At 50.7% G+C, this 22,921-nt stretch overlaps 1 protein-coding gene across 1 annotated transcript in view; it reads right to left on the bottom strand.

Annotated features, from left to right (window-relative positions):
- CENPL (centromere protein L) overlaps nt 1-22,921 on the bottom strand; it is a 37,121-nt gene continuing 14,200 nt past the window's right edge. The window contains exons 2-7 of the mRNA XM_078865213.1: nt 8,263-8,426; nt 7,651-7,902; nt 7,237-7,494; nt 6,205-6,351; nt 2,605-2,733; nt 1-1,017 (exon numbers count right to left, since the gene is read on the bottom strand). Of these exons, the coding sequence (XP_078721339.1) occupies nt 946-1,017; nt 2,605-2,733; nt 6,205-6,351; nt 7,237-7,494; nt 7,651-7,902; nt 8,263-8,400 (996 nt within the window). The 5' untranslated portion in view covers nt 8,401-8,426 and the 3' untranslated portion in view covers nt 1-945. The remainder of the gene's footprint in view (nt 1,018-2,604; nt 2,734-6,204; nt 6,352-7,236; nt 7,495-7,650; nt 7,903-8,262; nt 8,427-22,921) is intronic.

Genomic DNA, 22,921 nt, shown 5'->3' with positions numbered 1-22,921 from the left:
TAACTTTACCGAAAGACCCAAAGAATAAAACATATTCATGTCAAAAATATGGCAAATTTATATTTCAATGTTTATATTTGAAATGTGAAGACTACCGAGACATTTAACCATCAAATGTATATATTGTACTCTTGTAAGTTGTAAAAAAAATTTTGATCTGGAACCCAAATACAACAAAAATATCCAGTTTTTTTTTCCCCAGTATGTTTTTTGAGAAATGAGAACGTATCTGCAAATGCAAGTGTACACACGTGTCTGTGTGTCAGGGTTTTGTCTAAAGAGGAATGCCAAGGCTCCGTTTTGTTGGCATTAATCGGCAACAAAATGAATTGTGGGGATTGAACTGTTTTACTTCTGAAACAAGTTAACTTGGAAGTTTGTGGGTGAAGTGCACCAATCTCTCACATCCTTTAGACCTTGTGGCCTCGGTCATTAAACTCCCATGGGTAGAAGCCACTTGTGGTGGAATTGGTAGAGGTGGTAAGTCAGGGTACTTATTAATGTGTTAAACCATGAATCACTAAACAAAAACTGCGCCTGACTAAAGCTATGTGAATTAGTATATATATGAAAAAAAATCACAAAAATGTTAAACCTTACAATAATGCAATTCTAATTACATTCGAGTATTGTTCTTGGTTTACATATCATGCTATTTTGCCAACAGCAATCAGCATGAGCGATAAAATGATTTTCGACTGGTGTGCAGGAAAAAAAAATTCCAGGTGACAAAACACTCAGGTACTTGGTATCTGTCAAAACCCAATACCATAAAACTTATATTCAGCACTGTAATATACGCACAGAAACCTAACTTCATACTTGACCTTTTCTGTAATTTTAAATAAAAATAACAATCTTTGTGAGAAAAAGAACAACATGTCTGTGGTTGAATAGAATTTTTCCCCCCCCCCGATCGTTTCCGTGCAGAGGGCCACGAAGAGGTCACTGTCCGTGTGGCACAGCAAGTTCTGTGAGGAAGCGCAGCACCTCGTGCATTCTCCCGACCGTCAGCATCTGCGAGCAGCAACCAATCGTACCATGACGCAGCAAAACAGTTCTCAATACCAAACGTTCAATGCAACGAGACATAGCCACATGTAAACAGGTGACACTGATCGCACAGGATAAAAAAGTGCAGCCCTAAAATTGCCCATGCCTCGACTGGCAGAAGGGACTCCCATTCAAGCCAACTCCTCGATGTATCACGTTGACCGGACGCGTTGGAAGATGTATGCATAGCCATACTTTACCTCACTGCACACAACTTGCCAATCAACTCGGAGAAACATTTACATAGCTGGGTGGACAGATGCAATGGGAGAATTTCAGAAATGTGTCCCCCCATTGTTGCAGCTGCTACACCGAGAGATGGAATCAAACCCGCTACCTCTGGATTTCAACCTAACCATGACACCACGGCAGCTCAAAATTACAATTGAATTACGTGATGAATCGAGGGCCACATCTCTCCTGCATTACGCGTGTTCAGCATACTGAGAGCAACTAATGGTGGCATCAATACAGTAATTGAACAGCACGTGTTGCGTCACCTTTAGTGTCATCGAAAATATTTTCTCATCTATTTCACCCTACTCACCAGATACATGTACTGGAGACCCCTGAATATCGGGGGTTTATTGTTCGTGGTTTCAACCTATTGCAGGCAACCTCACTGGATACCAATTTAGCTATTGCGGGGAATCGTTTTGGCCTTTCGCGGGTATACTTTACACAGAAATACTGTATCATTGGCTAGGGAGTCGGTGGCACCTCAACATTTGCCATGCAAGCAAAGACCCCCCCCCGAAAGCAAAGACCTATGAAGGCCATTACCCACACGTGTGTTGTGCCGGTTACCACACCCGGCCGCCTTCGTCTCCCGAGTGGCGACATTTACACATCACACCAGGTACTCGTTTAAGACTGAGTCGACCTAGGGGAGGCCCAGGACCAGTTCAGATAATCGTCACTGGTGTTGGGTGCGGGCGGGAATCGGATTCGGGTCGCCGAGTTCGTAGCGCAGCGCACTAACCGCTGCGTCACTGCTCCCCACTCACCGAACTCGGCGACCCGTAAGTACAATATTTATATTGTCTAGGAAAGTTTTTGTATGGGTTTTTCACATGTTTACTTCAATTATTTAGTTTTTACTTTATTTGGCATACAGTACAGTACTTATTTCAATTGTGACGTGTCTATTGCTGGTTGCCGTGTACCTGACGCCATTATTTGGGTAAGGCTTAAGTATTGAACATCGCGGTTTTGGTTTCCACGGCACTTTCCAAGAATGTGACCCCCATGGTTTTAAAGGGTCTCCTGTATACATTTACATTTGAAGGCTCACATCTATAAGCCAACTCAAGAAATATGTTGATTACACGCGACATTCAAGAAACCTTAGAGAAATGAAAACTACGAAAAATAAATATTTATCTCACACAGGCATCATTCAGGTTTTTACGTAATATCATTTAAAATGTCTAAACTAAAAACAATGTTTATACAAGCTGAATAACTGGTGTAGATCTTTTGTGTTTATTTTACTGGCAAATAAACTATAATTAAAGGCAAACAGTTGGCAATGAGTAATGATCGCTTTACCTTGATTTTCCCCTTTCGAGCAGCACAGGCTGCAGAGGTGCCGATGTAAGCCAGTGACATGGCAGACAAGATAATGTGGAAGTGGTTGTAGAAGTGACTTTCGATCCCATTCATGAAGTTCGACACCTCCTGGAGCACGGCAGAAAACATCACCCATTCAATACAAGTTGCTCTATTGTATGAAAAGAGTGTGACTATGAAACCTACACTTCAATATGCATACTAATCAATGCAGTTCTTTACTTTTAGCACAGCTGCTAAATGCAGGCCTAAAGGCCCAAAACGTCACAAGGCCAGCAACAACACACCTATCAAAGTTGTAAGAGACGAGAGTTCATACATTTGTAGTGTCTTGTAAAATCACTCAGACTGACACGTTGTAACAGGTCACCTGCTTACACTTTATTAGCCTATTCTTGCACCAGTTGTAGGCACTCCTATCACTGTCGCTACGGTCACTTCTGTTAACAAATTCCCACTCTTATCTATGCTACACCTCGCTAACCTGCACACAGCAGCTCTTGCTCTGAGCAGCTCCGCACTCAAGGCTCCACACACAGCAGCGCTCACAGAGGCTTGCACACAGCAGCGCTCACACAGAGGCTTGCACACAGCAGCGCTCACACAGAGGCTTCCACACAGCAGCGCTCACACAGAGGCTTGCACACAGCAGCGCTTCACACAAGAGGCTTGTACCCAGCAGTGCTCACACAGAGGCTTGCACACAGCAGCGCTCACACAGCGGCTTCCACACAGCAGCGCTCACACAGAGGCTTGCACACAGCAGCGCTCACACAGAGGCTTGCACACAACAGCGCTCCCACAGCCTCCGTTCCCTCAGACCCACTCACTCATCCGACCCGGGCGGGGGGATCAACCATCCCCCGTCTGGCAACTCGTGAGGGTTGAGGTCCGTTTCCGGAAGCAGCGAGACGTCTTTTCTCTCTTGCTCCCCGCAACACGAACTCCCGCTCCACTCTTACACACGTCCTTATATCCCCCTCCCAATTGTCCAGCTCCTCCCTTGTGTCTCTTTAGGGCCAGACAGGCTAGCGCCTGTCAGGCCATCAATCACCCCTTATAGCACGTCTCCCAGGCAACACCTCCGGTGTCAGCGTGCAACCCCGGGCTGACCCGTCTGCACCTGTTTCTCTCCCAAATTAGGTGGCGGTTTGCCCGTGCAACGTTATGTTGCACACGCGCACGTGTTTGTCCTCGGTTGCCCTCGGCCAACAGTGTGCGCCACATTTCACCACACTACACATTACTTGAAATGAGCAAGGTTATTAAAACTTGTGGAAAAGAGACGATGGAAGGGAATTCCAAAGTGGGGCAGTGCGGGGGGGGGGAGCAGAGAAAGAAGTGAAGAGACCTGTAGTGTGGCGAGTAGGTGAGTGAGCATATTGTGACCTGCTGTGTGGTGGTTGAACAGTTTAGTAGATTGAGTCCTCAACGTGGGTGGAGAAATCGACAAGTGAAGTTTTTTGGAACAAAAAACATGGTATAGATTTTCCCTGCTTTACACGGATATGGGTTGTGCGATTTCGCATATATATGGCTAACCTATTTCTTCCCAAAATTTGCTATATGTGGTTTTAATTCATTAATGAATAATATATTTCACTACGAAAACAAGCTTCGGTGTATCGGGAACAGCACTGGGTCTGATTGAGTCATATCTACATGGGTGAATTATATTACAGGTCGTCAAGCTGGGTGACGAACAGTCATCGCCTATGCCGTGCCGAGTTGGCGCACCACAGGGGGCTGTCCTCGAGCCCTTCCTTTTTTCAACATCTTCACGATAGCATGACATCAAGTTCCATCAATATGCTGACAATACACAATTGTACCCCGCAGTCAAGTCAAAGTAAGATGCAGAGAGCCTCGGTAACCTCAAAGATTACACGTGAGCGGTGCACGTGAGGTTTGCACGAAACGAAATGCTCATTAATCCAGGCAAATCAGAGGTTCTGCTGGTTGGTACTAAGGCTCAGGAGAAAACATTTGTGGATTGGGAGTGGTGGTCGCAGACTCCAGGATTCAGTTTTCTACTCATTTAAAGAACCTCGGCAAAAAACTTTACCAAAATAAAATTTAATCGCCACGTGCAAAATCTAGTCAGGTCCTGTCATTTTTGTATGAGGGCTCTACGACAAATTCGACCACTATTGAGGCATGACATAGCCAACACGGTGGCATGTGGGATTATATCGACAAGGCTCGATTATTGCAACTCACTACTCTACGAGACGTCTGGGAAAAACATTATCAAGCTGCAGCGTGTACTGCAAGATCCGACCGTGTCCGTCCAAGCAGCTTGCGAAGCTGCATTGGCTTTTGGTTGCCAAACGATACATTATAAGGTCGCATTCATTACACACAACGTGCTTGCCACAAATGAATGACAATACCTTGCTGATCTCATCAAGGAGCATAAACCATCATCACGCGAACTCTGGTCATCCTCGCAGCGGATTTTTATTCACCATCGAACAAAGATGGTTACTGCATCGCGCGCTTTCAGAATGGCTTGTGCGGTCAACGGGAACGCTCTTCCTTCCGATATTAGAAAGCCACTGGAGCTATGAACGTTAAAATCATCTCGATCGAAAGCTAATTTCTTTAGAACAGTTTTTTGTGTTTAGCTTGTTGTCCTTCCCCCACACCTCCCATTCGCAGTTGGCTACATAATGTGCAAAAGAAGGTCAACATATATACACATGCAATTCCTTTCCCCGTTTAATTTGGGAATCACACTTTTTAAGTCGTGTCTTAGAACTCACCTGTTTTTACAGGCTGTCTCCATAACTTAAGCATTATGTAAAGCCTTGTAATTATTATTTATTTTAAATTACTACACGATCGGACGTGAGACAACATTGTGTGTACTGTATGTGCTGCTCGATAGGCAGCTGTCTCATGCGGTTTCGCTTTATATGCCCATTTTTGGAATGCATCTTCCGCATAAAGTGAGGACTTAAAGCTTTCGTGACTGCAGGAATTCATATTCTTTGCGTCTTTCGGTAAAGTCACGTAGATAGGTTAAAAGAAAATAACAAAAAACTACGACGTTTAGATCGTAACACAAGCGTGTGTCCTGATGATGACCGGTTGTGTTGCGACCGCTTGTGTTGCGATCGAAACGTCGTAGTTTTTTCTTACTTTGTTATTTTCTTTGAACCTATCTATGTGACTTTACCGAAAGACCCAAAGAATATGAGGAAAACCTGTGATAGTGACAGAAGAATAAGGAGGTCACCGACCAGCGGTGACCGTGTGAGTGGAATGAATCAGTGAGTGCTGGATCATCAATCTGGGATGCACCAAATCTAAAGACAGATCAGGATACCCAATTTGCATGTATGTGGTGTGTGTGCAACTATGAGCCCCTTGCAAACATCACGGTAAGAGGAAGGAGAGGGGCAGAAGTTGTTAAACTGAAAAAAAATTGGTATTTGAATGACTGAAAATAAAAATTACAAAAAAATATAACTGATCCAGGTGAAAAAAAAAGAGCAAATCACCAAACATATTACACATGAAAGTGTATAAACACTCCAAAATGCAGTGATGCACAGGTAACATTGCGCTGTGTACCTGCATCGTGACCTCGTTCCCTCCCATGTGGATGCACTCCCAGAGCTGTAAAGCGTCTGTCGGGTGGATGGACATCGAGATGGTGAGGCCTTCCTTTACCTCTGTCGGCGCGGTCCACTTCAGCTCAGTGCAGTTTGTCGCCTTGCTCTAAAAGTATCAGCACAAAATGTTATTCACCTACATTTCCGCGCGGAGACCACGAAGCTTTGTGCACATGTCCTCGCTCGCACCTGAATGCTGAAGAGCAGCAGCGGCCGTGAACGCAAAAGCTCGCGCTCGAGCATGGCTACGCGGCCATATTTCGGTGGAAAGAGCTCACTTGGCAAAAAGGTCCCATCGATGTAACTGTTCGACCCAAGCTATAAGTGTTCTGATACTTGCATTGTCTTAGTACTGTTCGCCTTTTGGCATTCACTGGTCTGACACTGGTGAGACAAGGCCATAAATAAGGCTGTCTCTGGTGTAGGCCAATCAATTGCAAAGACAATGCATATATTATCAGAGCATATCATGGAACCTTTTTGCCAATATCATTTATGCCAGAAAGGGTAAAACCTAGTCTTATTTTTCATTATCAGAGCGTGTTTGCATGTTTTTCCCACAAATGTGTGTGGTTAATGCAGACTTGATGCCTTGCAAAAGGTATCCATTTGGTGTATGAATATCTTAACACCTCCTGTTTTATTGCCAGAAAGGGGAAAAACTTTCCTTGTTTTTTCATCATCCGAATGTGAAAATGGCTGTGGCACTAATGGCAAAGGCTGCGTTCCCATTGGCAAAATAAAACTGCGAAAACGCAATCATGCCAGAGTTACTCAACATATGAAGAAATGTTTATTCAATTTTCTCGTGAAAATGACCAGAATCATGAACTTTAAAGAACTGGAAATTAAGCAAAAGTTACAAACCTCACAATGAAGTCAACTGCCATGACAACTAAACGCAAAACCAGCCCAGTAAAAGTAAAATCATATAAGGGTGACATAAAAATGTGAGGCACAAATAAATATTGGGCAATTTTCAGAATCCCACCTCGTTCATGATCCACAATGTCACCATCCAGGCAAGGTCTTGAGATGTTAGGGTCAGGGTTCCAACCCGACAATCAAAGGTTTTCTGCAACCAGCCAGCCACCTGCATACCTACACCTTTGGGGCCATACCACAGCATCAGTGGGAGGCAGGTAAACTCGGCAGGTATTGATGCCAGCAGAGAGACATCTGCGTCTGTGCAGCACAGCACCCCTTCCCACACGATCTTCTGTTTGGTTTTGCTTTCTTTCTTAAACACCTAAAACACGCAGAAGAGACAAGGCAAGCAATTAAAAAAAAACTTTCACTATCACTGCATCATCACATTCAAATGGACTGTTGACATCATGACATTGTGAAATGATGCAGTGTAGATGAAAGGTTACCTATCAAAGTGATCAGTTTGTGATCTCACCTGTATGCAAACAGCTTCAGATTCTTTGCCGGTAACGGCAAGGCCTGGGAAAATAGAGAGGAGGGCATGCCCAGTATGGTGCTCGCCCATTTCCACCGGCACGCCCTTTCGCTGCTCTGCTTGGAGGTGTGCAGACAGCATTTGTGAATACTTCTTCAGGCACGTGGGGCTGAACCCAAATAGCGGAGACACACGACTCACATGCAGCCATTTCTTGAGCAACGACTGCAGCCTTGGCAGATCATCGGGATGCTGGATAAGTGTTGCGAAGAAACAAAAAATATATTTGCAATCAAAATTAATTTGCTTGCATAATTTAGAATAAAACTAGATATTCACCTCAGTTTAACACGTAAGCTTTCGCGACCAATACTATTCATCATCAACGTTTTTGAGTTTAGATCGCGTTATTTATAAATGTGTCGTAACCCTCCACCACCTGACACGGCCAATCAGTAAAAAAGTGTCACATTGACAAAAGACAAATAGTTCACTGCTTTAGCCCACCGGTGTGTTGAAGCGTGAAACCACAACATTTACAATTTGAGTACGACGTTTCGCTGGTTGCTTGTGTTGCGATCAAAACGTTGTGATTTTTTATACTTAACTTACCAATCTGGGCTTGTTGGTAGAGCGCAACAATCGGCTGGCTGGAGTTTGGCCAAACGGTGTAGGTTTTTTTATGTTGACCCAATTCTCTTGCTTATCTTCACTCGTTGCAAAGTGCACATTTGGTTGTCTGTTTTCCATTGCACAACCATGGACGGCCTGAATTGCTATGAATGACAACAGTGTTATGAATGACAATAATTCACGTTGACATTCTCATTACATGTGTAGTAGAGTTCACGACTCTTGGACGCCGGAGTTGGAGGCACACGGGTTTATTACACACAGCACGGTTGTGGCATACAACTCTAGAGGGGGTGTCGGCCCCCTCACCCGGCTAGCTGGGGATACACGCGCTAGCTACTTCTAGCCTGCCTCCTAGTCCTCCTCTAACAGGCTAGGGGAGGCTATCTGGCCCGACACTGGTAAGCCGGGCCCGGTACCCTGAGTCCCAGACCAGCTCTTGACAAGAGCACCGGCTCTGGATCCCGGGACCACGCCGCTGGCTCGGTCCTGTTCGGCCCTGATAAGGACGGCGAACCAGGGGAGTCCAGGGCTCTAGCTAAGACGTCTTCAGTCTTCACTGGTTAGCTTAACATGACTCCCGAGCCCTCCGATACATCCCCTTTTATACCCAACCCCCCGCTGAGGGGTGGGGCCCCGGGGGATCATAACTCCGAATCAGCCCCCCCCAGGGTGCCTGGCGCGGACGTCGTAGAGAGCACCTCCCCGTGCACTCACGTAGCCCCGCCCACTGTGTTTGTTTGCCATAAGCTGCCATGCATAACGGGCTCTCTCTCTAACACCCCTACATCACCCCCCCCCCCCCCGCATAGCTTGCAGCCGTCCCGGCTGCCAACATACCAAAAAATGACAATAAAAGTGCATTTACCCCCTGACCGCGCGTGTACCTCACTATTTTTCAACAATAACAAGAACAACAACAAGAACACAACAAGAACGCAACAGCGAGAAGAGAAAACAACCCGAAGCACCCACCCCGAATAAATACGAATTCCGTAAAAACAGCCTATATACAATTTGCAGGGAATCCACCACACACACAACACGTGGCGAACCCAACATATGTACATCCAATGAGCAGGGAACACACCACTCACACAACACACAATGAACACAACCTATGTACACATCTTCCGGCCTCACAACAGTCTGCGCATTTTAGCGCGCGTCCTTGCAGCGAGCCCCTCACACGGGGTAACCCCGGGTGGCGGACCGTCAGGTGGCAACTGTCCGTCTTGGAGTGAGTCCTCATCCGACGCCGCGTGACCCTTGGCATCCCCAGGAGGGGTGATCGGGCGTGAGCCCGTCACTCCTGATGCACCTGGAGGTGGCACAGCCGGCAAGGCATTAGATGAGAGCGACGGAGACGGACCCAGTGAGTCGGTCGACCCCCCACATGTTTGGCCACGCGTGTGTGAAGTGGGGATGTGTACCGCAACGAAGGGTTTTAATCTAGAGGGGTGCACGAACCACCGCCGCTTCCCCCATTTGATGCGCACGCACTGCGGGCGCAAAACCTCGACCACCTCCACAGGGCCCCGCCACGGCCGCACCAGCTTAGAGGAGGTTGCAAGTGGCACCTGGGGACAGTGCAGCCATGCCTTGTCCCCCGGCTTCCACTGCAGCATGTGCGCCCGACCCAGTCTGAGCCGCTCATTCGCTTTTTGACGGAGGTCAGAGTTTTGCATGGCAGCATCCCGTGCCTCTGTTAATTTGGCCAGATGAAATTTTACATGGTCAGCCAATTTAGTTTTTCCCTGCGGCGCGGGGATCTGCAGCTGGGCACGAACAGGCGGGTCAGGTTCGCGGCCGTACATGAGGTAGAAGGGGGAAAATCCCGTAGCTGCATGGGGGGCCATTCGGTATGCCGCCAAGACCCCTTGAATTTGCAGGTCCCAATCGGTCTGTGAGTCCGAAACCTGCTGTGACAACATTGACGTGATGGTGCGATGCAGACGCTCGACCATCCCGTCAGTTTGCGGGTAATACGGGGAGGTACGAATTTTCTTCGTGCCCAGGAGCTCACAGACTTGTTGGAGTAGTTTGCCGGAAAAATTTCTGCCCTGGTCGGTCAGCAGCCGCTCCGGAGCACCTTTGTCCAGGACGTATCCCTGAACAAAGGCCTCCACGATGGCTGCTGCCGACTGGTTGGCAAGGGGCCAGGCCATAGGCCAGCGCGTAAAATACTCCACACCAGTCAACAAATATCTATTGCCCCTGGGGGTGGCGGGGAATGGGCCCAAAATATCCAGCGCGACAAGCTCGTTTATTCTGGACACTTTGATTGATTGCAAGGGTGGGTTAGACTCCCGTGCTGGCGGTTTTCGTTGCGTGCACCGAGGGCATGACCCCAATAAATCCCCGACATCCCTCGTCATGCCTGGCCAAAAAAAATCAAGTTGGAGCAAGGCGAGGGTCTTTTGGGTCCCCAGGTGTAGGAGGCGCTCGTGAGCGGCCCACACCACCTTGCCCCGCAACCCAGAAGGGACCACCAGCCGGTGTCGACGGGATTTCCCGTCCCAACGCATCAGCAGACCTTGCACCATTTCCCATGCGTCGGCATCACCCCTCCCCCGCCCAACACCGCCGACGCGACGACGCCACCCGAGGAGGGAGGTATCCTCCATCTGGAGGCGCCCCCATTCAGTGACGGGCAACCCCAACAGGGAATCTTTTCCCTGTTGTGCGATCGAATTAGTAATCAATGTTTCGTCGTCGTCGGCGGCCGCCAAGACCGGAACCGATATGTCCCCCGGAGGCCTGCAACGTCCAGACCCCAGGAGGCATGCACATTCGGAGGTGGTTGGCATGCGCGACAAAGCGTCCGCATTGGTGTGGCGAACGCCCTTACGGTAGGTGGCTTCAAAATCAAAGTCCTGGAGAATATCCAACCATCGAGACAATTGTCCCGATGGTTGTTGAACTCGCAGGGCGTACTGTAGTGCCGCATGATCTGTGCGGACAGTGAAATGCCGACCGTACAGATATGGGCGATACTGTTGGATGAAATAGACAATTGCCAACAGTTCCCGACGGGTGACACAATATCTTTGCTCCGCAGGAGACAACACCCGACTACCGTACGCGACCACCCGTTCCACGCCGTCAACCACCTGGGAAAGCACGCCCCCAATACCCGTATTGCTCGCATCGGTGTCAAGCAAAAAGGGCTTAGAAAAATCGGGGTAAACCAAGGGAGGAGCTTTCACCAGAGCGTCCCGAAGGGAGCGGAAAGCAGCCTCCTCCTCCTGTCCCCAGTGGAACCGAACCCCTTTTGACGTTAAAGCGTGTAGGGGTTTCGCAATCGTCGCAAAATCCGCGACAAACCGTCGGTAATAGGACGCGAAGCCAATTAAACTCCTGACCTCTCCCACCGAGGTGGGAGTTGGCCAGGAGCTGACGCACTGCGTTTTGGCGGGATCAGTAGCAATACCTGAGCGTCCCACGATGTGTCCCAAATAACGCACCGATTCGCGTAACAGATGACATTTTTGGGGTTTGAATTTCAAATTAGCAGCCTGCATCTTTTGGAAAACCGCCCGCAACCTCTGGAGATGTTCGTCAAATGTTTTACCAAAGACGATAACGTCATCCAAATAAATCAAGCACGAGTCCCATTGCAATCCAGCCAAAACTAATTCCATCAAACGCTGGAAAGTTGCCGGCGCTGAGTGGAGTCCCATCGGCAACCGGTTGAATTGGAACAGGCCGTGCGGTGTACGGAAAGCAGTTTTAGGCTTTGAATCATCGTCCAGAGGAAGCTGCCAGAATCCCGAAAGTAAATCCAATGTGGAGAAGAATCGCGCTCCCGCCAAGGCGTCAAGCGATTCGTCCATCCGTGGAAGCGGGTATGCGTCGGCCACCGAAATTTTGTTAAGGCGCCGAAAATCAACGCAAAACCGCAACGAGCCGTCTTGTTTCTTAACTAGGACGATCGGTGCTCCCCAAGGGCTGGTGGAAGGAGAAATGATGTCAGCGGCTAACATGTCATCAACAGCCGATTTGACATGGTCCTTTTCGGCGGGACTTAACCAAAAAGGATTCTGGCATATCGGCGCGCTGTCACCCGTATCAATATGGTGACGCAGCAGATGAGTGCAGCCCAAATCGTATTTGTCCCGACTGAAAACGTCGGAAAATTCCCGCAGTAGTGTTTTAAGTTGTTGACGCTCTGAATTTGACAGGTCCGTCGATCCCGCACAAAGCGCCTTGAGCCACCCTTCATCGCTGTCCGAATGTGGTCGCGGCGCAGGGACAGCGCTCACGTGATTCACGACGGGTTCCTCACAGGGCACCGGCGTTGCGTGAGCAAGCACGGTCCCCTGTGGGACCACCACCGTCTGCGAGCCCACATTGAGGATCGCGATGAAGGGGTCTCCGTCCCCTCTTACTAGTGTCTGGGCCGGAAGTAAATGAGGTCCACTAACCCCGGCCCTAGACGGCCCCAGCAGAACCCCCTGGGCCCCAATGCCCTTAGCGAAGGGCCGCCGAAGTTTCAAGGGAATCAACATTTGTGCCCCCGGAGGAACGCGCACCGTTCTATCTACGAACGCCGGCACCGTCGCGAACGCCGTCTGACTCGTAATGGGGGATGGCAGAAACGCCATGCGTCGGCCCGACGGGAGCTCAATGCATCCCTGGTCGATTAATATCCTAATCGGCATTTTGGCCAGGAAGTCCGTCCCCAGCAGGCACGGAACCGCCAGCGAGGAGGAAACAAAAATCGGCCCAGACAATTTAATATCCCCGACACAAATTTGGGCTCGAATTTGTCCAATGATGCCAAGTGAGCCCCCATTAGCAGCATAGAATGGCACGTTAACGGGCATCAAAGGACGGCTCTGGACAGGGAGAATATTGTAAATCAATTCCGAAATAATGGTCGCCGATGCTCCCGTATTGATCAGGATGCGCACCTCAACCCCGTCGATGTGCCCCACAACGGCAGACGACCCCGACGATGCGGCTACAACACGATGGGCCAACACGGACCACTGGCTGGGTTCGATATGAGTACCCAGAGTGGTGCGTGTTGGTGCGATGGTGCGCGATATCGACCCCCCATTCGCTGCGGTGTTTGAGTGTGTGACGGGCGTGTGCGTGGGCCAAACATGAGGGGTGCCGCGACTCGCCGGGTTATGATGATGGAGCTTGGGAAGAGGGCCGGCGTCCCGTCGAGGTGTCGTCCCGCGTTGCCGAGGAGAGCGGCACCCCGAGGCGACATGGCCCCGGATGCCGCAGTTGTAACAGCGCGGGAGCGCTGGCGACGACGATGGATGGTCGAGATGGCTCGAACCGCCCTGGTCCGCTCGTACTCCCGCTCCCTGCTGCCGTTGATGGTCGATGGCGCAAATCTCTTCCGCCGAGAGGGTGGCTGCAGCCACGGCACGCCCGCTCGCCGCCTTGCTGGCCTTCCGTCGTTGCGCGAGCAGGTTTGCGTGGAGGAGTCGTGCCGCTTGGAGGGAGCACATCTCCGCGTCGTCTTGTGCGACGATGACGATATCCAAGTCGTCCGCCAGCAGGAGAATCTTTTCCGTAACCATGGCATCGACACCTTCATTGTCCATCCGTGGAAAGGCCGCCTTCGCCAGTGCCAGGAGGCTTGTGCGGTACGCCAGTGGCGACTCCTTTGCCCCCCGCTGGCGATCGTAAAAGAGTTGCGGACAGTCCGACGGCGGACCGTAGACTGCAGCCAGCAGCTGCATCGCCGTCTGCAGCGTGGAGCGCCTCTCCTTCGGTGCCGATGTTAGAGTGGCGAGGGCGTCGCTGTCGAGGAGTGCCGGCAGCGCGCGGAGAGCCTCGGCGTCCGTCCACTGCGCCATTTCCTGGTGAGCGAGGAAGCGCCGCTGGAAGCCGCCCCAGTCGCCTTCCTCGCCCACAAATTCTTTGAGTGGAGGTAGTTGCTGATGTAAGGCAACGGCTGCCGCGGAAGGTCGCACTCCCCCGTCCCCCTCACCCGGCTCTGCCTCGGCGCGAACAACCGATGGCATCGCCGGTCGCACCCGTGGTGACGTGCCGTCCGTTGGTGATGACGCGGCAGGTACTGTATGCCCGCCGTTGGACTCGATGCTCAACCCGGCCACGCCCTCACCAGCAGCTGCGGCAATGGCGGGATTTTCAAAGTGGTGCTCCGTCGAAATGGCGGGAAGGCGCTGTGGTCGCCGGCTGCCGTCGCCCCGTGGCGGTCCAGCAGCCCCCAGCTGTGTGATGTGGTCCAGCATGGCGGCAGCGGCGTACAGCAGCTCCGCCAGCTTAGCGTGCGCCTGCCTCAGCCCCTCTGTCGACGGCTCCCCATTCACCTGTTGCTGCGGTGTGGACGCATCCGGCCCCGACTGCTCCGTGTTTTCTTCAGCCGTCCCGGGCTCCCCGACTGCAATGGTGTCTTCCCCCTCCGGTACCCTGACTCGAGCTGTCCGGCGCGTGTCCATGTTCGTAGATCTTTACTTCTGACACCAGATGTAGTAGAGTTCACGACTCTTGGACGCCGGAGTTGGAGGCACACGGGTTTATTACACACAGCACGGTTGTGGCATACAACTCCCCCTCACCCGGCTAGCTGGGGATACACGCACTAGCTACTTCTAGCCTGCCTCCTAGTCCTCCTCTAACGGGCTAGGGGAGGCTGTCTGGCCCGACACTAGTAAGTCGGGCCCGGTACCCTGAGTCCCAGACCAGCTCTTGACAAGAGCACCGGCTCTGGATCCCGGGACCACGCCGCTGGCTCGGTCCTGTTCGGCCCTGATAAGGACGGCGAACCAGGGGAGTCCAGGGCTCTAGCTAAGACGTCTTCAGTCTTCACTGGTTAGCTTAACATGACTCCCGAGCCCTCCGATACATCCCCTTTTATACCCAACCCCCCGCTGAGGGGTGGGGCCCCGGGGGATCATAACTCCGAATCAGCCCCCCCCAGGGTGCCTGGCGCGGACGTCGTAGAGAGCACCTCCCCGTGCACTCATGTAGCCCCGCCCACTGTGTTTGTTTGCCATAAACTGCCATGCATAACGGGCTCTCTCTCTAACACCCCTACACATGCAGTACTCAACTTACGAACATCTGCACTTCCGAACATGCTTTTTTTGAGATATATTTTTTGTTTAGCATCAACTTGCGAACTCGCACTTGTGAACTAAACCGCATAACTATTTTGTTCAGCAGAGAGATCCTCCGCGAGATGTCACTGAATCCCGCTGGGAGTGTGCGCGTGTACATGTGTGTGTGTGAAAGTGGGGAGCGGTAGTGAAGCGGTGAGTGCGCTGTGCTATGAACCTGGCGGCCCAGGTTCGATTCCCGTTCATGGTCAACACCAGTGACGATTCTCTGAACCGGTCCTGGGCCTCCCCTAGGTCGACTCAGCCTCAAATGAGTACCTGGTGCGATGTGTAAACATCGCCACTAGGGAGACAAAGGCGGCCAGGCATGGTGTTGGCCACCCACCCCCTCGTGTGCCGTGCCGGCCTTTATAGGTGCTCGCTAACAGCACTTGCCACTACAGTCTTTTAAGGCTATAGGTGGATCTTTGTTTTTTGTGTGTGAAAGTGAGCGTGTGCAGACAGAGTGGTAGTATAGCGGCTAGTGCGCTGCGAACCTGGCAACCCGAGTTCGATTCCTGCTCAAATGAGTACCTGGTGTGGTATGTAAACATCGCCACTGGGGAGACAAAGGCGGCCGAGCGTGGTGTTACCACCCAGCCCCTCGTGTGCCCACAACCCACCCCATCTTGTGCCCTGCCGGCCTTCATCGGTGTTCGCTAACAGCATTTGCCCCAACAGTCTTAAAGGCTATATGGGGGATCTTTGTCTTTGTGTGAAAGTGAGTGTGCGCGTGTGCCCCCCTGTGTGTGTGTGTGGTGGCAGGGCAATGGATAGCGCACTTCACTACCAACCCGCGACCAGAGTTTGAGTCCCACTCATGACCAAGACCAGTGACGGATTATCTGAATGGGTCTTCGGCCTCCCCGAGGTCGACTCAGCCTCAAATGAGTACCTGATGCAGTGTGGAAACATCGCCACTGGGGAGTCAAAGGCGTCCTGGCATGGTGCTGGCCACCCACTCCCTCGTGTGAAGTTCTGGCCTTCATAGGTGCTGCCAGACAATGTTACAATTGAATCTTCTTACCTATAAACGTCATTCTTTGTCTGTCCGTCTGTCTGTGTACGAAACCTGCAAAGGATTTGGCTCGCAAACCGTGGGGTTTACGAAAAAAACTAGCCAGGTACCACGCCATAAGCCCCGTGGTGAGGCAGCACCAATTTCACTTTCACATCCGTCAACTTTAAAGTAGTTAAATTAACCATTTAAAGCCATTTATTTTTATTTATTTAAGCCGCTCAGCGCACGCCAAAGAACTCAAAGCTGACCGGGGGTTGCCCCGAGCAATGCACACGCGCGCCATCGGTTGAGGGGGGAAATTCTCATTCGTGTTAAAAATGCAATAAAAAGACAGAAAACGGCGAGGTAAATTCTTCAGTGTGAAGTCCTCTTCTCCCCCCCCCCACCCCAATGCGTGCAGTTACTACTATAGAGTCGGTATATGCTACTACTATAGGCCATAGATACTACTGCAGAGCGGGTGAGGGGGATCGTGGGTGGGGGGGTAGCAGCCCAGCCCCAGCCGGCCAAGGTGTCACCTCGGCCGGCTGGGCAATCTAGGCGAGGCCGCGGGCTCTGCACGGGACTTGGCCTCATCACGGCACTGTTAAGTGCAATCTTCTTGCTTCTTTCGCTAAACTCATGTAGATCTAAAACTAATATTTAAAAAACTCAGCTTGGAAATGTTAAGTAATGTTTTTGTGTAGATAACGAATATTTCAAAATTATGTTGGTGAGGTAGGGGGCAGCTGTGCCTGTGGAAGGCAGAGAGAACACATTGGCCCCACAGGCGAGGGTGGTGAGTAGTGGTGCTGGTGGTGAGTGTTGGTGGTGAGTGGTGGTGAGTGTTGGTGGTGAGTAGTGGTGAGTGTTGGTGGTGAGTAGTAGTGTTGGTGAGTAGTAGTGGTGAGTAGTGGTGGTGAGTGTTGGTGGTGTTGGTGGTCAGTAGTAGTGGTGAGTGTTGGTGGTGAGTAGTGGTGGTGAGTGTTGGTGATGAGTGTTGGTGGTGAGTAGTAGTGTTGGTGAGTAGTGGTGAGTAGCAGTGGTGAGCAGTGGTGGTGAGTATTGGTGGTGAGTAGTAGTGGTGAGTAGTGTTGGTGAGTGTTGGTGGTAAGTAGTAGTGGTGAGTAGTAGTGGTGAGTGTTGGTGGTGAGTAGTAGTGGTGAGTAGTGTTGGTGGTGAGTAGTGGTGGTGAGTAGTGGTGGTGAGTAGTGGTGGTGAGTGTTGGTGGTGAGTAAGTGGTGAGTGTTGGTGGTGAGTGTTGGTGGTGAGTGTTGGTGGTGAGTAGTGGTGGTGAGTAGTAGTGGTGAGTAGTGTTGGTGGTGAGTAGTAGTAGTGGTGAGTAGTGGTGAGTGTTGGTGGTGTTGGCTGTTAGTGTTGGTGGTGAGTAGTGGTGGTGAGTAGTAGTGGTGAGTGTTGGTGGTGAGTAGTGGTGGTGAGTAGTAGTGGTGAGTGTTGGTGGTGAGTAGTGTTGGTGAGTGTTGGTGGTGAGTAGTAGTGGTGAGTAGTGTTGGTGGTGAGTAGTGGTGGTGAGTAGTGGTGGTGAGTGTTGGTGGTGTTGGTGGTCAGTAGTAGTGGTGAGTGTTGGTGGTGAGTAGTGGTGGTGAGTGTTGGTGATGAGTGTTGGTGGTGAGTAGTAGTGTTGGTGAGTAGTGGTGAGTAGTAGTGGTGAGCAGTGGTGGTGAGTAGTAGTGGTGAGTAGTGTTGGTGAGTGTTGGTGGTAAGTAGTAGTGGTGAGTAGTAGTGGTGAGTAGTAGTGGTGAGTAGTAGTGGTGAGTGTTGGTGGTGAGTGTTGGTGGTGAGTAGTGGTGGTGAGTAGTAGTGGTGAGTAGTGTTGGTGGTGAGTAGTAGTAGTGGTGAGTGGTGGTGAGTGTTGGTGGTGTTGGCGGTTAGTGTTGGTGGTGAGTAGTGGTGGTGAGTAGTAGTGGTTAGTGTTGGTGGTGAGTAGTGGTGGTGAGTAGTAGTGGTGAGTGTTGGTGGTGAGTAGTGGTGGTGAGTAGTAGTGGTGAGTATTGGTGGTGAGTAGTGTTGGTGAGTGTTGGTGGTGAGTAGTAGTGGTGAGTAGTGTTGGTGGTGAGTAGTGGTGGTGAGTAGTGGTGGTGAGTGTTGGTGGTGTTGGTGGTCAGTAGTAGTGGTGAGTGTTGGTGGTGAGTAGTGGTGGTGAGTGTTGGTGATGAGTGTTGGTGGTGAGTAGTAGTGTTGGTGAGTAGTGGTGAGTAGTAGTGGTGAGCAGTGGTGGTGAGTATTGGTGGTGAGTAGTAGTGGTGAGTAGTGTTGGTGAGTGTTGGTGGTAAGTAGTAGTGGTGAGTAGTAGTGGTGAGTGTTGGTGGTGAGTGTTGGTGGTGAGTAGTAGTGGTGAGTAGTGTTGGTGGTGAGTAGTGGTGGTGAGTAGTGGTGGTGAGTGTTGGTGGTGAGTGTTGGTGGTGAGTAAGTGGTGAGTGTTGGTGGTGAGTGTTGGTGGTGAGTGTTGGTGGTGAGTAGTGGTGGTGAGTAGTAGTGGTGAGTAGTGTTGGTGGTGAGTAGTAGTAGTGGTGAGTGGTGGTGAGTGTTGGTGGTGTTGGCGGTTAGTGTTGGTGGTGAGTAGTGGTGGTGAGTAGTAGTGGTGAGTGTTGGTGGTGAGTAGTGGTGGTGAGTAGTAGTGGTGAGTGTTGGTGGTGAGTAGTGTTGGTGAGTGTTGGTGGTGAGTAGTAGTGGTGAGTGTTGGTGGTGGTGGTGAGTGTTGGTGGTGGTGGTGAGTGTTAGTGGTGAGTGTTGGTGTTGGTGGCGAGTGTTGGTGGTGAGTAGTAGTGGTGAGTGTTGGTGGTGAGTAGTAGTGGTGAGTAGTAATGGTGAGTGTTAGTGGTGTTGGTGGTGAGTGTTGGTGGTGAGTAGTAGTGGTGAGTAGTAGTGGTGGGTGTTGGTGAGTGTTGGTGGTGAGTGTTGGTGGTGAGTGTTGGTGTGAGTAGTAGTGGTGAGTGTTGGTGGTGAGTGTTGGTGGTGAGTGTTAGTGGTGTTGGTGGTGAGTAGTAGTGGTGGTGAGTGTTGGTGGTGAGTAGTAGTGGTGGTGAGTAGTAGTAGTGGTGAGTGTTGGTGGTGAGTAGTAGTGGTGTTGGTGGTGAGTGTTAGTGGTGTTGGTGGTGAGTAGTAGTGGTGTTGGTGGTGAGTGTTAGTGGTGTTGGTGGTGAGTGTTGGTGGTGAGTGTTGGTGGTGAGTGTTGGTGGTGAGTGTTGGTGGTGAGTGTTGGTGGTGAGTGTTAGTGGTGTTGGTGGTGAGTAGTAGTGGTGGTGAGTGTTGGTGGTGAGTAGTAGTAGTGGTGGTGAGTAGTAGTAGTGGTGAGTGTTGGTGGTGAGTAGTAGTGGTGTTGGTGGTGAGTGTTAGTGGTGTTGGTGGTGAGTGTTGGTGGTGAGTAGTAGTGGTGAGTGTTGGTGGTGAGTAGTGTTGGTGAGTGTTGGTGGTGAGTAGTAGTGGTGAGTGTTGGTGGTGGTGGCGAGTGTTGGTGGTGAGTAGTAGTGGTGAGTGTTGGTGGTGAGTAGTAGTGGTGAGTAGTAATGGTGAGTGTTAGTGGTGTTGGTGGTGAGTGTTGGTGGTGAGTAGTAGTGGTGAGTAGTAGTGGCGAGTAGTAGTGGTGTTGGTGGTGAGTGTTGGTGGTGAGTAGTAGTGGTGAGTGTTGGTGGTGGTGAGTGTTGGTGGTGAGTAGTAGTGGTGAGTAGTAGTGGTGGGTGTTGGTGAGTGTTGGTGGTGAGTGTTGGTGGTGAGTGTTGGTGTGAGTAGTAGTGGTGAGTGTTGGTGTTGAGTGTTGGTGGTGAGTGTTAGTGGTGTTGGTGGTGAGTAGTAGTGGTGGTGAGTGTTGGTGGTGAGTAGTAGTAGTGGTGGTGAGTAGTAGTAGTGGTGAGTGTTGGTGGTGAGTAGTAGTGGTGTTGGTGGTGAGTGTTAGTGGTGTTGGTGGTGAGTAGTAGTGGTGGTGAGTGTTGGTGGTGAGTAGTAGTAGTGGTGGTGAGTAGTATTAGTGGTGAGTGTTGGTGGTGAGTAGTAGTGGTGTTGGTGGTGAGTGTTAGTGGTGTTGGTGGTGAGTAGTAGTGGTGTTGGTGGTGAGTGTTAGTGGTGTTGGTGGTGAGTAGTAGTGGTGTTGGTGGTGAGTGTTAGTGGTGTTGGTGGTGAGTGTTGGTGGTGAGTGTTGGTGGTGAGTGTTAGTGGTGTTGGTGGTGAGTAGTAGTGGTGGTGAGTGTTGGTGGTGAGTAGTAGTAGTGGTGGTGAGTAGTAGTAGTGGTGAGTGTTGGTGGTGAGTAGTAGTAGTGTTGGTGGTGAGTGTTAGTGGTGTTGGTGGTGAGTGTTGGTGGTGTTGGTGGTGAGTATTAGTGGTGTTGGTGGTGAGTATTAGTGGTGTTGGTGGTGAGTGTTGGTGGTGGTGAGTGTTGGTGGTGAGTGTTAGTGGTGTTGGTGGTGAGTGTTAGTGGTGTTGGTGGTGAGTGTTAGTGGTGTTGGTGGTGAGTGTTGGTGGTGGTGTTGAGTGTTGGTGGTGAGTGTTAGTGGTGTTGGTGGTGAGTGTTAGTGGTGTTGTTGGTGAGTGTTGGTGGTGAGTGTTAGTGGTGTTGGTGGTGAGTAGTAGTGGTGTTGGTGGTGAGTGTTGGTGGTGGTGAGTGTTGGTGGTGAGTAGTAGTAGTGGTGGTGAGTAGTAGTAGTGGTGAGTGTTGGTGGTGAGTAGTAGTGGTGTTGGTGGTGAGTGTTAGTGGTGTTGGTGGTGAGCGTTGGTGGTGAGTAGTAGTGGTGAGTGTTGGTGGTGAGTAGTGTTGGTGAGTGTTGGTGGTGAGTAGTAGTGGTGAGTGTTGGTGGTAGTGGTGAGTGTTGGTGGTGGTGGTGAGTGTTAGTGGTGAGTGTTGGTGTTGGTGGCGAGTGTTGGTGGTGAGTAGTAGTGGTGAGTGTTGGTGGTGAGTAGTAGTGGTGAGTAGTAATGGTGAGTGTTAGTGGTGTTGGTGGTGAGTGTTGGTGGTGAGTAGTAGTGGTGAGTAGTAGTGGTGAGTAGTAGTGGTGTTGGTGGTGAGTGTTGGTGGTGAGTAGTAGTGGTGAGTGTTGGTGGTGGTGAGTGTTGGTGGTGAGTAGTAGTGGTGAGTAGTAGTGGTGGGTGTTGGTGAGTGTTGGTGGTGAGTGTTGGTGGTGAGTGTTGGTGTGAGTAGTAGTGGTGAGTGTTGGTGTTGAGTGTTGGTGGTGAGTGTTAGTGGTGTTGGTGGTGAGTAGTAGTGGTGGTGAGTGTTGGTGGTGAGTAGTAGTAGTGGTGGTGAGTAGTAGTAGTGGTGAGTGTTGGTGGTGAGTAGTAGTGGTGTTGGTGGTGAGTGTTAGTGGTGTTGGTGGTGAGTAGTAGTGGTGGTGAGTGTTGGTGGTGAGTAGTAGTAGTGGTGGTGAGTAGTATTAGTGGTGAGTGTTGGTGGTGAGTAGTAGTGGTGTTGGTGGTGAGTGTTAGTGGTGTTGGTGGTGAGTAGTAGTGGTGTTGGTGGTGAGTGTTAGTGGTGTTGGTGGTGAGTGTTAGTGGTGTTGGTGGTGAGTGTTGGTGGTGAGTGTTGGTGGTGAGTGTTAGTGGTGTTGGTGGTGAGTAGTAGTAGTGGTGAGTGTTGGTGGTGAGTAGTAGTAGTGTTGGTGGTGAGTGTTAGTGGTGTTGGTGGTGAGTGTTGGTGGTGTTGGTGGTGAGTATTAGTGGTGTTGGTGGTGAGTATTAGTGGTGTTGGTGGTGAGTGTTGGTGGTGGTGAGTGTTGGTGGTGAGTGTTAGTGGTGTTGGTGGTGAGTGTTAGTGGTGTTGGTGGTGAGTGTTAGTGGTGTTGGTGGTGAGTGTTAGTGGTGTTGGTGGTGAGTGTTGGTGGTGGTGTTGAGTGTTGGTGGTGAGTGTTAATGGTGTTGGTGGTGAGTGTTAGTGGTGTTGGTGGTGAGTGTTGGTGGTGAGTGTTAGTGGTGTTGGTGGTGAGTGTTGGTGGTGGTGAGTGTTAGTGGTGTTGGTGGTGAGTAGTAGTGGTGTTGGTGGTGAGTGTTAGTGGTGTTGGTGGTGAGTGTTAGTGGTGTTGGTGGTGAGTGTTGGTGGTGAATGTTGGTGGTGAGTGATAGTGGTGTTGGTGGTGAGTAGTAGTGGTGTTGGTGGTGAGTGTTGGTGGTGAGTAGTAGTGGTGAGTGTTGGTGGTGGTGAGTGTTGGTGGTGAGTAGTAGTGGTGAGTGTTGGTGAGTGTTGGTGGTGAGTGTTGGTGGTGAGTAGTAGTGGTGAGTGTTGGTGAGTGTTGGTGGTGAGTGTTGGTGGTGAGTGTTGGTGGTGAGTGTTGGTGGTGAGTAGTAGTGGTGGGTGTTGGTGAGTGTTGGTGGTGAGTGTTGGTGGTGAGTGTTGGTGGTGAGTGTTAGTGGTGTTGGTGGTGAGTAGTAGTGGTGGTGAGTGTTGGTGGTGAGTAGTAGTAGTGGTGGTGAGTAGTAGTAGTGGTGAGTGTTGGTGGTGAGTAGTAGTGGTGTTGGTGGTGAGTGTTAGTGGTGTTGGTGGTGAGTGTTGGTGGTGAGTGTTAGTGGTGTTGGTGGTGAGTGTTGGTGGTGAGTGTTAGTAGTGTT

The sequence above is a fragment of the Lampetra fluviatilis genome, chromosome 20, assembly GCF_964198595.1.
Source record: "Lampetra fluviatilis chromosome 20, kcLamFluv1.1, whole genome shotgun sequence".
Classification (NCBI taxonomy): Eukaryota; Metazoa; Chordata; class Hyperoartia; order Petromyzontiformes; family Petromyzontidae; genus Lampetra; species Lampetra fluviatilis.
Note: the sequence above shows the minus strand (reverse complement) of the source record. Positions and strands in the feature narration are given on the sequence as shown.